The sequence below is a fragment of the Bos taurus genome, chromosome 1 (assembly GCF_002263795.3).
Source record: "Bos taurus isolate L1 Dominette 01449 registration number 42190680 breed Hereford chromosome 1, ARS-UCD2.0, whole genome shotgun sequence".
NCBI classification, from domain to species: Eukaryota; Metazoa; Chordata; class Mammalia; order Artiodactyla; family Bovidae; genus Bos; species Bos taurus.
The window spans coordinates 115,446,910-115,462,797 of NC_037328.1; the positions used below are offsets into that span (position 1 = coordinate 115,446,910).

The window sequence follows — 15,888 nt, forward strand, 5'->3', positions numbered from 1 at the left end:
GCGACTTCACTTTCACTTTCACTTTACACTCTTTTAGGACGTTAAGGGGTAGATATTTCACCAACTAAGTTTATACAAGTATAAAAACAAAGTAGGGATAAAGCAAGTCATGAAAAACAGACTTTAATACCTAACCCTCTAGTCTGCACAGGTACTTTACTAAATAAACATCAATTTTATTTTTGAAAAAAGTCCAAGATAAATCTTTTAGGAAGAAATTTACATAACTAATACACATTTGAAATATCAAATGTGAATTATTCATTTTAGACCAACACAGAGCTAAAGAGGCATTAGTTTCAAATGAAATTAAATTTGGAATGATGGTTACAACTACTTCTTCATTCATGGATACCTGCATTTAGGAAATGGCTTTTCAGGCACAATGATATAAATAATGACTTATTAATATTACCCCAATGAGCTTAAGGGGCTTCCCTGGTGGCTCAATGGTAAAGACCCATCTGCCAATGCAGGAGATGTAGGTTCAATCCCTGGGTTCAGAAGATCCCCTGGAGAGGGAAATGACAACCTACTCCAGTATTCTTGTCTGGGAAATCCAATGGACAGAGAAGCCTGGAGGGCTACAGTCCATGGGTTCGCAAACGAGTCAGACACAACTTAGTGACTAAGCTACAACAACTACAACCAGCTTAAAGTCAAGGGGCACACAAGCTAGAGGTTAAGAGATGTATTCTCTTGATAACAGGTAAATGAATAAACTAGTATATGACAATGCAGATAAAAGTTGCTTTTTAATTTTTAAATCAAAAAATGAGTAAGTATCTATAGCACAATATGCAAAATAATGAGATGTCTCTTCTGACATAGGGAAGTTCTTCTTTTAAGGGGACAATAACGTGACCATATTCCAGCATTCAGACAAGAACATCACGAGCAGGTACTAGGTATGGAGCGTTTACACTGCTCAAGATGCTGCATAGAGTGATGTACATTATGTAAGTGATTTCCCTCAGTCCGCACAAACCTTCAAAGAAGGAATCATTAGTCTTGTTTTATAGAGGAGGAAACTGAAACTTAGGGAGGTAAACGATTAGGCACAAAGTCACTAGGAAATGACTGATGGAGTCAAACCCAGACCCAGCTGCCTTTATGGTTTTGGTGCTTAACCTGGTCCTACTCTATCATGAAAAGTTTTTTACTTACATACTTCTGCATATGGTTTTTTGCAATTATTATGCAGATGCTACTTTGATTAAAAATTCCAGGGTACCGTTGGGACCAAGTAAAAACTATCTGTGGCAACATTACTCCTGGCACCAATATTGATTTGCTACAAAATATTACTGTAAATTTCATCCCAAGGAAAAGAGTACAGAGGCCAATCTGCTGCTGCTGCTGCTAAGTCACTTCAGTCATGTCCAACTCTGTGCGACCCCATAGATGGCAGCCCACCAGGCTCCCCCGTCCCTGCGATTCTCCAGGCAAGAACACTGGAATGGGTTGCCATTTCCTTCTCCAATGCATGAAAGTGAAAAGTGAAAGTGAAGTCACTCAGTCTCACTGCAGGATTTTCCAGGCATGAGTACTGGAGTGGGTTGACACTGCCTTCTCAGAGGCCAATCTAGACACTCAGAAAACACCAAAAAAAAAAAAAACTGTCACTAAAGCAAACTAGTGAAGAAAATGCCCAGAGAAATGAAATCAAAGGACAAGGAAAACCACTCACCTTTCCCTGTGATCAATTTGGTTCTAAACACAAAATAAGTTTGACTTATATACCAAGTGTGAATTTATATCAATTCAGTTCAGTCACTCAGCTGTGTCCGACTCTTTGCGACCCCATGGACTGCAGCACACCAGGCTTCCCTGTCCATCACCAACTCCCAGAGTTTACTCAAACTCATGTCCATTGAGTTGGTGATGCCATCCAACCATCTCATCCTCTGCCATCCCCTTCTCCTCCCACCTTCAATCTTTCCCAGCATCAGGGTCTTTTCCAGTGAGTCAGTTCTTCTCATCAGGTGGCCAAAGTATTGGAGTTTCAGCTTCAGCATCAGTCCTTCCAATGATTATTCAGGACTGATTTCCTTTATATATCCCAAACAATTTTGGTAAAAATGTATCTAACTAGCTGTTTGAAAAAGCTGATATATTCAAGAAAATGGCCAAAAGGCATTAAGCTTCTAGTCATTTAAGGAAAGCTTCCTTGTAACACCAGCTCTTGATGTTAAAGGTTTTCTTTTCCCTTTTGTCAAAAAGCTGTGTGAGAATAATTATGTATCTCTCACAGAGCATTTTAAATCATCTAATGAAATTAATATTTGAGATACTTCTCTCAACAGTTCAATGTAAACTAACAATTACCAAATACTCAGGAAGCCCAGAAATTTGATATTTTTAATCCTTGTTTTTTCTGAGTGCAAACATGTTCTTTTTACAACATCATGAACAAAACGCAGTGATTCTTATATTTAGTCATTTTTATTTCAACTACAAATAACTCAAAAGCCTTAAAAACAATGTTGTGAGCGATTTTAAAATTAACTATTCACGTGAAAAAACTTTCCTCTTACTGGACACCAGTACTATGCAAATATACAAAGAATTAAATTAGCTACTATAACATTATTCCAAGCTAAGTTTTAAAACACAACATTAAAAGTTAGCACAAACACTTAAGTGTGACCTACAATAGGAATTTGGCAAAGAGGTGGGCGAATGGTTTAATCTAGATTTCAACTTCATATAGTACAATTTTAAAAGACTTTACAAAAGTTTGAGCAGTTTTTTTTGTTTTTAGTATTATTAAAAATGCCCAGTGAAACTCAAGAAATATGAAGAAGGAACTCTCACCCGCTTACAAAATAGTGTCGCATGGTTCTATGAATTAGAAAAATATCAAGTATACTACTTCTTGAATAAGAAAGGATACTTAGTGTAAACAAAATCATAAAGATAATTATGTAACAAAAACTTCTTTATCTGGTCCCCTGTACTTCACTTCCAAGCTTTGTCTTAGAGTACTGAATTTTTTTTTTTTTTTTTCCCCCAAAGCAGCCGATTTTGCTTTTCTAAACTGTTTCCAGTCTGGCACGATTATTAAAACTCTTCCTGATCTAGGTTTTAGATTCCTTATGTTATCAAACTCCCCGGTAAAATTTAGTATAAATTTCCCATTAAAAAACAAAACAAAACAAAACAAAACAAAAACCATTAAAAAAAAAAAACCTTATTAGCAATTATTCAGGGATTTTTTTTTCTGAATTAAGTGAAAGTGTGAGTGATCATGTTTTAAAAAGTATATGCTATGCTATGCTAAGTCACTTCAGTCGTGTCCAATTTGTCTTAAATTCAGGTAACTACAATTTGGTCGCAAAGAGTCAGACACGACTGAGCGACTTCACACACAGTTTCTCAACAAATATGCCTAAGTATATATGTCTGTCACTCTAATATATAGACTCACTAATAATTAACACTATATTTTTGTATGCGAAAGTGGCGATGCAGTGCTTCATGACACTGTCAGCTTAAACGAGTTAGCGTGAAGGTTGAAGTATAGCCTCTAAAGACGGATTTGCCTGTGTTGGATCCCAGTTTGGCCACTTTCTGGTAGTGCAAATTTGCATAGGTTACCTAATCATTCTAAGCCCCAGCATCTTATATAATCAATAGATGATTATCCAGTCAGGCAATTAAATTAACCATTTCTGCATATCTCACCTAAGAATCAATCTAATTCAGGTTTATCTTGCTGAATTTTGGAATATGATGAATCGTGTACAAATCGTTTACAATGTAAACACATTCTACTAATACAAGCATACCGTTTCTCTATAGTTCTGTATAGTTAACCTACTATATGTATGTTATATGTCAAGTTACTATATGTCAGTCAGTTTAAAGGTTTTGGAGAAGCTACTTAGACTCTACCACGCAAGAACTTGTAATATAGATGACTCTTCTTCAATGTGGACCTGACTCTTTAGTTTATCTGAGTTTAAGATGAGTTTGTTTTTTTGTTTTTGGAGTTCTTTTTTTTTTTTTTTTTAACATATTGGTGTTTTATGTGTACATTTGTATTCAATTTATTCCTATGCTATGATTCATGGAAGGCAATATCTGGCAATAAAACTTCATAATAGTGAAAAAATTTAATAAATAAAATCATGATGATAATCTTTTTCTCATGGCTAGATTTAGATTTCATTAGTTTCCACTTAGTCATGAAGAGATATGAAATAATGTGAAGAAAGATGGTTCATTCAGAATACAGATCTTTCTTAACAGGATTCTTTATAAATAAATGAATTCTTTAGTTATTTCTTTCTTCATGGTTTATTTCTCAGTTGCCTCCCTTAAAGGAGAATTGTTTTATGAAGGGCAATGTCATCTACCAAAAAGGAATCTTATTTTGGGCATGATAAATTTGGCTCTGTTTTTCTCCAAAATCTTTTTTTTTTTTAACTTGGCCCATTTGCTAAGTTAACACTGTTTAGTTATAAAGTCTTCCTGGGATTTGAAGATGTTACTAGACTTATCTGCAGTCTATGAACAATTTTAGACTATTAGATGAGCAAAGATATTTGAAAGCAAATAATCATCTGAATGCTGTAACATGGAGAAGAATGAATTACAGATGTAATTTATCTGTCACAAGCAGATCCTAAACACTGATTATGTCCATACCTGTGCATAAAATTGAAAATGATAGAAAAGCTTCCCAGCTTTTCTAACTTTAATTTTTCATGTTTTACTTTGCATAATTTACTGTCAACTATTAATAGCAGATGCTTCTTACCTATCTGAGAACACATGTATACCCGTGGCGGATTCATGTCAATGTATGGCAAAACCAATACAATATTGTAAAGTAATTTGCCTCCAATTAAAATAAATAAATTTATATTAAAAAAAAAAGAACAGCCTGGACTTAAGTATAAGTGATTCTGAAAACCAGAAGCCTCTACTCCATGTCTGAATTTAATGCAGAGAAACAAATTCTAACTTAAGATGCCTGGGGTCCTATGGAGTCTTGAGAAAACAGTTTTGGATCTGAATAAATAGTGTGTCTCAATCAAACAAGTTAAAATATATAAACATTGCTGAACAAAGTGAGAAAGCATCAGAAGAATCCATCTGGGCCTAAAATTGTGATCTGGTGTTAAAATATAGGTGGTTTCCAATAGACCAACAGTGATGCGGAAACAGCTGCCCCAGGCTGGTGGCCTGTGGCTATGGGACCTCGCTTACTGGGGATTCTCTCTAGTTCTCTTCCCGACTGTGGTCTTGGAATTAGTAGTTGTGAGAAGGAAGAGAGGGAAAAAAGAAAGATAAACCACTAGAGACATTTCTCTCTCTCTTCCTTAAGTTTCTCTTCCACCGACCCTCCAATTGCTATTGAGACGTTCCCATCTGAACCCCACCACCACCACCTAATACACTGGTCTCCCTTTTAGCAATCTGTCCCTGGAAGGCTGTGTTTTTAATATCTTCCTCTGACATAGGAAGTGTTTAAGTTACACTCCTTGAACTGTGAAATTCCCATCCCCTATCACCTCCTAAACACCTTTGTTCTCATATCTGCTCCTTTATTGCTGATCCCTTGACTATATCCTGTGATACAATGGCCAAAAAACGTTTTTTTAATCTGATATTTTTACTATCCACCTATTTTTCCTTATTTTTACTAGTAATTAGAAAGAAAAGGTATTAAAAACAAAGCTATGCTTTTGATAATTTTATTAAAAAAAAAAAGAGAATGGGAGAAATTTGTTCATTAATATGAAGTTCCATAGCGGACCAGACTCAGAACCAAAAACCTGCATATTCGAAAAGAAAGCAGGTTGAGTCCTTAGAAAAAAGAAAGGTTACCTGGAAGACATATATCAAAAAAGTCTTCCCACCCTGGGGAAACTTTATAGACTACAGCCCCTCATTCCACGTTGTTGCTGTTCAGTCACTAAGTTGTGTCCGATTCTTCGCAACCCCATGGACTGCAGCATGCCAGGCTCCTTTGTCCTCCACTTTCTCCCACAGTTTGCTCAAATACAAGTCCATTGAGTCGGTGATCCCATCTCATCCTCTGCCTCCCCCTTCTTCTGCCCTCAATCTTTCCCAGCATCAGGGTCTTTTCCAATGAGTTGGCTCTTTGCATCAGGTGGCCAAAGTACTGGAGCTTCAGCTTCTAAAACAGACCTTCCAATGAATATTAAGGGTTCAGTATTTCCCAAATATTGAATAACCCTCATTCCATACTCTGTCTGTAGTCCCTATGATTCTGAGCCACTGCCTTACTGAAAGCCAGCTCAGCGGCAGAGCAGGCCAAATGTGGAGCTGAGAAAACCTATTGCACTGGCTTGCAGAATATGTCCAGAAGTTTGGGAAAGGCCACTTCTCCTGCATTAGGCCCTGGTGAATTTACACAGCCCCAAACTGAAACTTGAAATATATTTTTCCCATTGAAAGAGTTTAACAAAAGCAGTTGGGGGTCTATGACACTAATATAACTTAAGATGTATGATGAGATGGTATTCACAATGCTTCTGGGGAGCCTCCTGGGTTTAATTAATAATCAGAATTTCCAGGGTACTATTTGTACTGGACTATAACTCAAGCATCCTATAGGTTACTTAGGCTTCCCAGGGTTGGACTAATGACTTAACCACACTGCTTCTGTGGGAAAATGCTTTCTAAATGATTAAAACTTTGGAATATGGGTTTTTTTTTTTTTTAATACAATGGGGGATAGCTATATGGTTTAAACAGTGACCACTTATTTAAGATGATTAATTCAAAATGTTTTCCTACATGGCCATACATTTAAAAGAAATATATCTGACAGTTGGTGGAGCATTCTTGCTGCCATTTTGTGTTCACTTATTGATTCATTTGTTGACTTAAAATATAATTACTTTTGAGTATCTACTGCTTTAGGCCCAATGCTGCAAATCTGTCTGATACATTAATTTTTATTCTAAAGCACTGCTGTTCAGGTGTTTTCTTTGCTGAATCTTTGGGATGTGGATATATAAATTAAGAAGTAATGTTTTACAGGAAAGTTGTTAAAAGTATAGGCAGTGAAATTAGGTTACCAGGCTTGGAGTTCACCTTTTACTGGTTTACTTTACACACATCACTTAACTCCTCTATACCTCAGTGTGACCATCAGAGGAATGGCAGTGATACTGGTAACTCTTCAAAGAGTATTTGTGAGGACTTAATATATGAAAAAATTGAAAGCACTGAAAATACCATCATAGAATTATTTTTAATAAATAATAACTGTTTTTATCTTGCTTCATACACAGTAAATAAGAGTAATGTATATCTGCAGAAGAAGCAGAAACAGGGATCAGAGTAAATACAGATTCTCTTGTCAAAATCATTTGAGACCTGTTTTTTATGACTTACATTCTTGTTATATTCGTTATAAATATTTAACTGTGCATATAAATATGTACTGGCAGTAGGAAAAATAAAAAATAAAGCAAACAATTTTTTATTCTGCATTAGCAAAAATCAATCCATTTGTATTATGATATGCTAGATTTTACTGACTAAATACATCATGATTTGAAAGGGAAAAAAGAAAAAAACAACTCTCATTAGCTAGGACAGGAAAAGTGATGACAGCTTAACCAAGAAAAGAAGATACAAGTTTCTCTTCGGAAGTGATCTCTCTTCAACTATTCCCATACCCAGGTGCTTTTCAGAGGGGTTAATTGATTCTGGAAGTTTTCTGGGGGGAAAATAAATCTCACTCTCCCATCGCAGTGACTGCCCTCCTGAATATCCATTTCCCTCCTCCTACCTAAACTACCCAGAAACATGGTTTCAATCAGGGCAACGGTTAAGAATACAGTTTCCAGCCCTCCCTGCTACCAGTAAGAAAGTAGGATAAATCATTGGGCAGAGCTTAAAAGACTTTTGCTAAAAAGAGCCTAAGTGGACCAGGCAGTGGTTTTTTTGCCCATGGCTCTTCCTGCTTCCTAGAATGCAGAAATGATGGCTGGAGCTGCAATGGCCATCTTACGATTTTTAAATAAACCTATGGTTGGAAGGCATGTGCTCCTTGGGACCTAAGGGTGAAGAAATCTAAGTTCCAGTGACTGCAGAGTCATCACATAGGCCTGGACAACCTACTGAAATATAAATCCTTAATCTGTTTATGTCTTGGGCTTCCCTGGTAGCTTAGTCAGTAAAAAAATCTGCCTGTAATGCAGGAGACCTAGGTTCAATTCCTGGGTTGGAAGATCCCCTGGAGAAGGAAATGGCAACCCACTCCAGTACTCTTGCCTGGGACATCCCATGGGCAGAGCATGGTGGGGTATAGTCCACAGTGTACCAAACAGTCTAACAAGACTGAATGACTAAACCACCATTACATGATAGAGGAAAGGTTTCTCTGTTACCCACTGTTGAATGTAGTTCCTTATGGACAAAATGTCTAAATCATTTCTATATGACTCCAGAGATAAATGTAAAAAGGGATCTCACCAACACTTCTGATGTTGGGCATGTAAGAAGCTGGAAAGAACTTAGGGACAACACAAGAATAATAATACTGATCAGACATGGCCAAGGCTGAAAGGTATTCAAGAGAAGGCCTTTCAATCAGATAATAATGTGTAAGGGGTTATAACCATTAGAATTTTTCAAAACAAGTCCTTATAATACAGAAAGTTTTATCTCTAACAACAAACCAAATGCCATCTCAAAGTTTAAATCTGTCAAAAATGTGCCACAAGAGTATAAGTAACACCGTAGGTGATGTGCATTTGATGTTATTTATATAGGAAAAATAGTATTAAAACTCTATAGCTGTTTATCATAAATAAATTTTGAAATAAGATGTCCTCACCAAAATTACTCTTGTTTATAGTGAAATTCACCAAGAAATCACTACTCTAACAATCTGTTATACTTTAAGCAACTAAGTATTTCTAACAAGCCTTTTCAGTTGCTTTTACTGAATCTTTGGCATATTATTAACCAGCATCTGGGGAGGGAAATGGGAGGAAGGTTCAAGAGGGAGGGAATATATGTATACCAATGGCTGATTCATATTGAGGTTTTGACAGAAAACAACAAAATTCTGTAAAGCAATTATCCTTCAATTAAAAAATAAATTAATTTAAAAAACAACCAGCATCAGTGCTAAATTAAAGACCGTCTATTTAGTTATCCATTTTCACTGACATAATTTTTGGCCTTGTTAACATAGAAATTGCTCCCCTATCTACAAGCACAAAATGTGTTTCTGCTAAAGTTAAAAAAAAAAAAAAAACCACTTCAAAATTTGCTCAATAGGATCTCTTTGTAAGAAAATAAGAAGCTTTGTCTAAGTCTGTGGGAAGGCAGAGACATTGCTCAGCATGAAAGGTAACAGATTAGCGATGTTGATAGCTGAAATCCTCTACTTATCCTTGGCAAGGAAAATGACAGCATTTAAGCTTCCCAAACTAGGTCCCTAGGTGTCTGCGCTGAGTCTGAGAAACATTCAATTTCTCACCTCTCGCGTGAACTGGGCGCATGTCACACACTTCCTGAATACAAGATTTACCCCATGCTGCATAGGCTCTTTCAAGTCAGTAACAGCCGTCAGTAACAGCCTTGTTTGTACATGGAATCATTTTGAGGCCATTTGTGGAATCAGACTTTTATGTATGTTCTGAAGTACAATTACAGTTTGAACTCGATTATAAGTGCCACATTGCTTTAGGTTTAAACTGTTTTTAGTTTTGCCGCACACAAAAAATTAAACAAGATTAAATACAAAAAAGAAAAAACAGAAGTGTACCAAAATCTTATGCAGAAAAAAAAAAGGAGCTCCAGAATTAGTGCCTTACATATCATGATTCAAAACATTCCTTGAAATTTGTCCAGAAGTTTAAAAATCTTTACTCCTTTAAAAATATTACTCTAAAAAAGTCAAACCATAGAATATAAATAGGTAAATGAATAAAGTTGTAAGTATTACCAAAGCAGCTGCAGCTATTGAGAATTTCATTAAAGAAAGGTTCGTGTCAGAGTTGATGACATCACACTTGGCACATTTACAGGCTGTTCTTTACAAAGTTGTGAAGTTTCTGCTTAGAAAATTTAACTTAAACTTTAACATGCTACACATTGCCACACAAATTATGCTCATAGTCAGTTCATCTCTTAAGTCACTAGAGGGTAACGAGGAAGTCCTATCAACCTGTCACTGAAAGACACATCGAATATATACCTACAGAGTCACATGTACACAAATATAATACCCTGTCAAAGTTGTAACATCACATGGCAGGTGCCCTTAGCAAAAAAGACAACGACAACAAATTCTAAGTAAAAGTTATTCCAATTAAGAGCCTACCATATCAAAGTTTTAATTCAAAAGTAGATGTTTAGCCTGAAACTTGCAGATACCATTTCATCAGGATTATCAGTTAAATTGGTTTAAAAGACATGGCAGAAAGATTTATACTAGGATTTGGAGCTAAATTGAAGATAAAACTGTGTTAACAATGGAAGATTTCTAAAATCTAACTGTCAACAGCTTGAGACCACTTTACTAGGGCCATTCATGTCTGTCTCCACATAACCATCCAGAACCTTGGTTTATTTGTATTTCTAACTTTGGGTTTTCTAGTTGTTCATTTACCTGTATGTTTACTTATTTGTGTGTCTTCTAATGGCTAATTTTATTATTTCATATATTATGCCATGTCTTCAGAGGCACCTTAAATGCATCTACCTGTGCCCTTGATTCCATGGCACTTCGTAGTAGAATCTGGTCTCTGATGTGTCTATGATAAACTTGATTAGCTGGGCTAACTGTACACACAAACATGTGTAAAATGAACAATGAATTATCCTAAACAAAATTGCCTTATTTGATAAAAGAACAAGAGACTAAACTTTTCAAAGGTAAAAGAGTTTTGCTAGATTTTTGGAAAATAAATACTAAAGGTTATATTCCTCCCCTCACAACACCTGAAAGATAAATGGATATTTGAACAAAGAAAAACTCCATAAGCTATAGTGTATTTCTGCTGACCAGAAGATGAGTGAAAGCTTACTTTTTTGATAATATAAAAAACTCGGCATCACATTAAAATACATCCTGTAGGCCTTCTTTATATGAACTATTTAATTTTAGTTCAATTATTACTAAAGAAAAAAAGGAACTTGCCATTAACTATTCTTTGAATCATTTCTGAAATATAATATTCTAAAAGCAGCTTATAGCGTGGACATTTTCCTTTTGACATATTTCTCTTTTGGTATCCCTTTTATAAGCCATAAGGGGAAGAAAAAAAACAAAACCCTCTCCAGCATTAAATAAATCACCTTTTCTGATGTTCAGACTACCTAAAGCAATAAAACACTGAAACCTCAAATTCGTAAACAATTTAATTCTCAACATGAATATACTTTGTTGTAAATTAATACTGCAAGTTCAAAAGCAAAATTAAGTGAGAAAAATGAAGCACTTAAAACACATGATTTAATTTATAAATGAGTACTCATTATTATAGCTTTTGTTCTATTTATTGCTATCTATTTTGTGACTTGTTTCTGTACAATATTCCTCATTATTATATATTCCCATTTTATTTAGCAACACATTTACTGTGATTCAGAATTCTATGTTTTCATGTAGTAAATGCATCTAAAGTTAATTATTTAAACTTTAAAATCACCACTATGCAACTAAAATGCTACCATAGCTGATTTTCTTCCTATTCCCTTTAGAATATGCCAATTTGATTTCTTCTACATAAATACTTTCTTGAACTGTTCGACTTCTGTTTTTAATGAAATGAATTCTCCTCCTCTCTGTAGAAGTCTGCTATAAACCTAAGTCACCTGGGAGCCTGGCCAAAGTCTGAAACAGCACAGCTGAAGGGTACAGCCATTTCCCAGGGTCCTCTCAGAGAGTATTTGGTTTGCTTTCCTAACTTGCTAAAAATAGGAGATTACACAGGCTACCTCCATCTCAGGGCTCAAGAACTCACAAAAGGCTGGACTATGGATGGGAGCAATACATACAACACATTTTATTAAAGAAGTCAGGATATTACAAGTTCTCTAAATTCCTTCCGTTTACTCTCTGAAACAATACAAATGATCTAGCGGTTACTGGCATGGAAACCTCATAATGCTCCCAAATTTCAGAACTTCAGGCATGAGTCAAAGAATTACTTTAACTGTTTTAAAACATGTTTTTGATCTATTTTAGCCACAAAGTCAAACACAGGAAGACTACTACCTAAAAGGTAGGATTCTAAATACTGTATCAAGAATCACATGTGTTAGTTACAAACATACACACAAATAGATGAAACGTGGTTTTTGAAACATGAATACCTAATTAACACATTCCAAAATTTTTACATTAATTTTTAACAGAGTCATTTCACTAACACTGAAGAAGCTGCTGTCATTCTGGGCATGAAGCTCCACGAGAAATAAATTTGTGTTTATTTTTCCTCCTCTTATTCAAATTGAAATATTTTACTACATTTTAGACGCTATAAATTAAATTTCCGTTTCTCTTAGAAAGAACAAAGAGTATGGACAACGTTTGCACTGATTAGCTGCTATAACGAGTTCATTTCAAAAGTAAATTTAAAATCTTAAAATTGTTATTTAAAAAAGTCCTTGATGTGGCAGTTGAATCTTGTTAACCACACAGCATGTCATTAAGCAATGCTGCTGCTTTGCTCAAAGGGGGACTGTTCTGTGGCCACAAGTGAGTAGCAACTAAAAAAATATTTTGAGAGGGGAAAATAGCAACTGAATTTTAATGTTTCACAATATTTCCAAATGCCGTGGAGGCAGGTCTTCTGTGAAACCACTCAATGTCACAGCGAAGTTTAATGCCCTTCGTTCTTCAGCTACCAGTGTACCATCAACTGTCTGTGGGATTAAAAATTGGATTTAGTAGTAATTGGGTCAAAACAGGGTTCCTTACAGACAAAGCTGGTTATTGACAAGCATAATTAGCCTTTTGCCCCTCATTTATGGGTCCCAGTCTCTAATTACACCTAAATTCAGTCGGCAGAATTTAGGATGACACACTCACACGGTACAACTACTGCGTGCCCTTCATGGATGCCTTTCCAAACAAGAGGGGATAAAAGGCCCAGGGTAACTTATAACTTTTGTTTATTGATCTTTAGAACTATGTCATTAAGAACAACCTAACATTATATTTTTCTTATTGTTAATGCTTTCTTTTATATTCTACTTTGAAGATAATATCCTTGAGTCTTTGGTGAAAACTTTAGCAAAGTGAGCAGCACAAACTGACCAAGAAGCAATGTACTGAAAGAGTTAACTCACAACTTAACTCCTAACACTGGGGTGAGATATGGGTTAACTTATGTATTAAATACTTCAGTTAATTCTCCCCTATGGTATTAAAGAAAAATTTTTATAGCACTTTTTTTTTTTGCATCAGACAAGATATGTCTATGAAACCTTCACTTCTATATATTTGTCAAAATGATAGCAACCTCCTTCTCAAAGGTTCAGAGTGAATTACACCTGCATATTAATATTCAAAGGCGATTCAATTAAACCAAGTATGTAGAGAGTGCCTAGGAATCTTCACATTTGTAGTTTTGACCTTACACATCAAAATAAAGACATGTATGCTATCTTTTAAAAGACTCACTTTCAACCTTGATAGCTGAAATATGAATCCAATGACATTTTGAATGCCAAAATACACTAAAGTGAATGTGCTAGGATTACGGTACCCACAATAGCTAACTTTTTACAGTCTGGCTGATACTGTTACAAATAAAAAATAATAATCAGGAGCTAACAGAAAAAAACCTGCTAAATTACTTCACATTTGAATTTTAGAAACAAAAAAGTCCAATTAATAATAGTACTTTTTATAGAGTTTCCACTGATTTATAAAACTCACATTCAACAAAGTTTTATGCCTCTGATAGTATATTGTAAGAGCAGTTCAGAACCTTACTTCTAGTTATATTTTCCATAAAATGCATTGCTTCTGGCCTTAAAATAATATGCTCATATAATAAAAAGGAAATCCATAATGTCAAAATATTAATATAAAAAGTCTATCCAAGTTTAGCTAACAAAATCTGCTTTTCTTTTACAACTATACAGCACGTTTTCAAACAAGCAAAAACAAACCATCCCCATCTAGCCACTGCTATAGCCCCATATACAGTCTATGCATATGCTGACACATACATGTATCTGTATTTACTATTTCTCTAGACTGACTTAGCCAGTACTAAGTAAAAGTATGCTGACACTTTCTGCTCTAGGGAAAAAAAAAAAAAATCACAGCATTAAAGGACAGATAAAAGTTATCATAACAAAGTTTGGCCAGACTTGGCTCTGTTGCTTCTCAATAAAGTCCCCCACCCCAACATCATCAGTAAGAAGACACTGTATAACTGTTAACAAAGCAATCCATAATTCCAAACTCAGTGGACTGCATGTCCATATCCCCTTTATTCAATTATTGCGTATCCTTAAAATAATATAATATTTACTCACTTTCAATGAATCAAAGCAGGCGATTACTCGTCCATTTTCAACTTGGCAGCTTTTCGAAGGATGTGCAAATTTACATTCCGTGTCTGGCCGTGAGCAAGTCCCCCTTTGGAACTCTCTACATACTTCCAGTGTTAGCCATTTTGTGTCCCGAATTGGAGTGACACTAACAGCCATGTTTAGATTTTACAGGTAGTTAAAATTTTCAGTGAAACCAACAAACCCAACCCCCCTCAAAAAAAAAAAGTAACAACCAAAAAAAAAAAAAAAACTGAACTGATAAAACTGTAAAATGATGAAAATGTCCCCTCCAAAATACTTTTCCCCCACTCCCTGCTTTAAAAGTACATGGAAAATTGTGTTCTCAATATCAAGGAAAAGATCTCCCACTAGAAATTCACAGCATGAAACTGTTAATTCAAAGAGGTTTTGGTTTTTAGAGAAATACTAGGATCGTAAGTAGATGAACGTTTAAAAGTAGGGCCTCGAATCAGCCTTGTGCTCTCAGTAACCCCTTCCCAGTGCCAATTTGGAGCCCAAAATGCAAGCATGAAAACGTGGCAGACCCTCTGACACCGAATTTCCAAGCTGCTTTCAGCAAAGTTGTCTGAAAGGTAATCTCCTCACAGCTGAATTTGCAATGGAGTTTGGTGGTGCAATCGGTATTGATTAGTTTGGCATAGACAGATGCAGCAGTTTAGAGCAAAATCGAGAAAATGATTTTGTTTTTCCTTCTTGATTTCCTGGCAGAAGATATCTTACTTTTTCAGCAAACTTTTCTTTTAAAACTAAAGCAGCCTAGGGCAATGCCAGATACTTAGAGCTTTTTTCTTGATTATAAGTAGAAATGGGGGTGTCTGGGCTAGAGGTGGAGGGTGGATGTGCTGTCGTCACAGTCTAGCTGGCAGCAAGCAAGGCAAAAGCAGAGACTGCTCTAGAAGCGGTTCCAAGCAGCAGAGACGTCAGGAAAGGCACTTCTTAGTACCAACCTGTAGAAAAAAGAGATAGGTTAAGATTTACTAAGTAGCTCTTCACTGATGTCCTAAGACAGTATCACAACCTTGCCATGTGCTACCAGACTAAGTCATATTCAAGCCAGCCTCCCTCTCTCTCCCTCTCTCTCACTCTCTCTCTCTCACACACACACACATACACACACACACACACTACTTACAGTGAGGCATATTGCAGCCAGCCATCGTAGATTTATTAAAAAAAGGGGCCGTTTCCCCTTGTGAAGCAATGCATGATAGAGAGATAACCAATCACAGATAGTGTTGCAGCAATATTCTGGGCAGAAAGCCAATAGTGTGGGTTGTCTTATGAAAGGTCGCGCCTGTCAGACGTTCATTACTATGCTATAAGCACAGAAAATGTCCATCAGATGTGACT

General features: G+C 35.8%; 1 protein-coding gene across 45 annotated transcripts in view; it reads right to left on the bottom strand.

The window, feature by feature from the left end:
* The window catches only part of MBNL1 (muscleblind like splicing regulator 1), a 222,460-nt gene that overhangs the window by 144,417 nt on the left and 62,155 nt on the right, over positions 1-15,888 (bottom strand). For 31 of the 45 annotated variants that reach the window (XR_009494559.1, XM_024992693.2, XM_024992614.2 and 28 more), the window contains exon 2: positions 14,500-15,485. The exons of 8 other annotated variants lie outside the window; for them this stretch is intronic. Coding sequence is in view for 36 of the 37 variants with exons in the window: in XM_024992693.2 (XP_024848461.1) it covers positions 14,500-14,673 (174 nt within the window). In the remaining variant the exon portion in view is untranslated. Of the gene's footprint in view, positions 1-14,499; positions 15,486-15,670; positions 15,855-15,888 lie in introns of those variants that run through there. 6 more of the 45 variants (XM_059887081.1, XM_024992697.2, XM_024992620.2 and 3 more) reach the window with 2 other exon arrangements.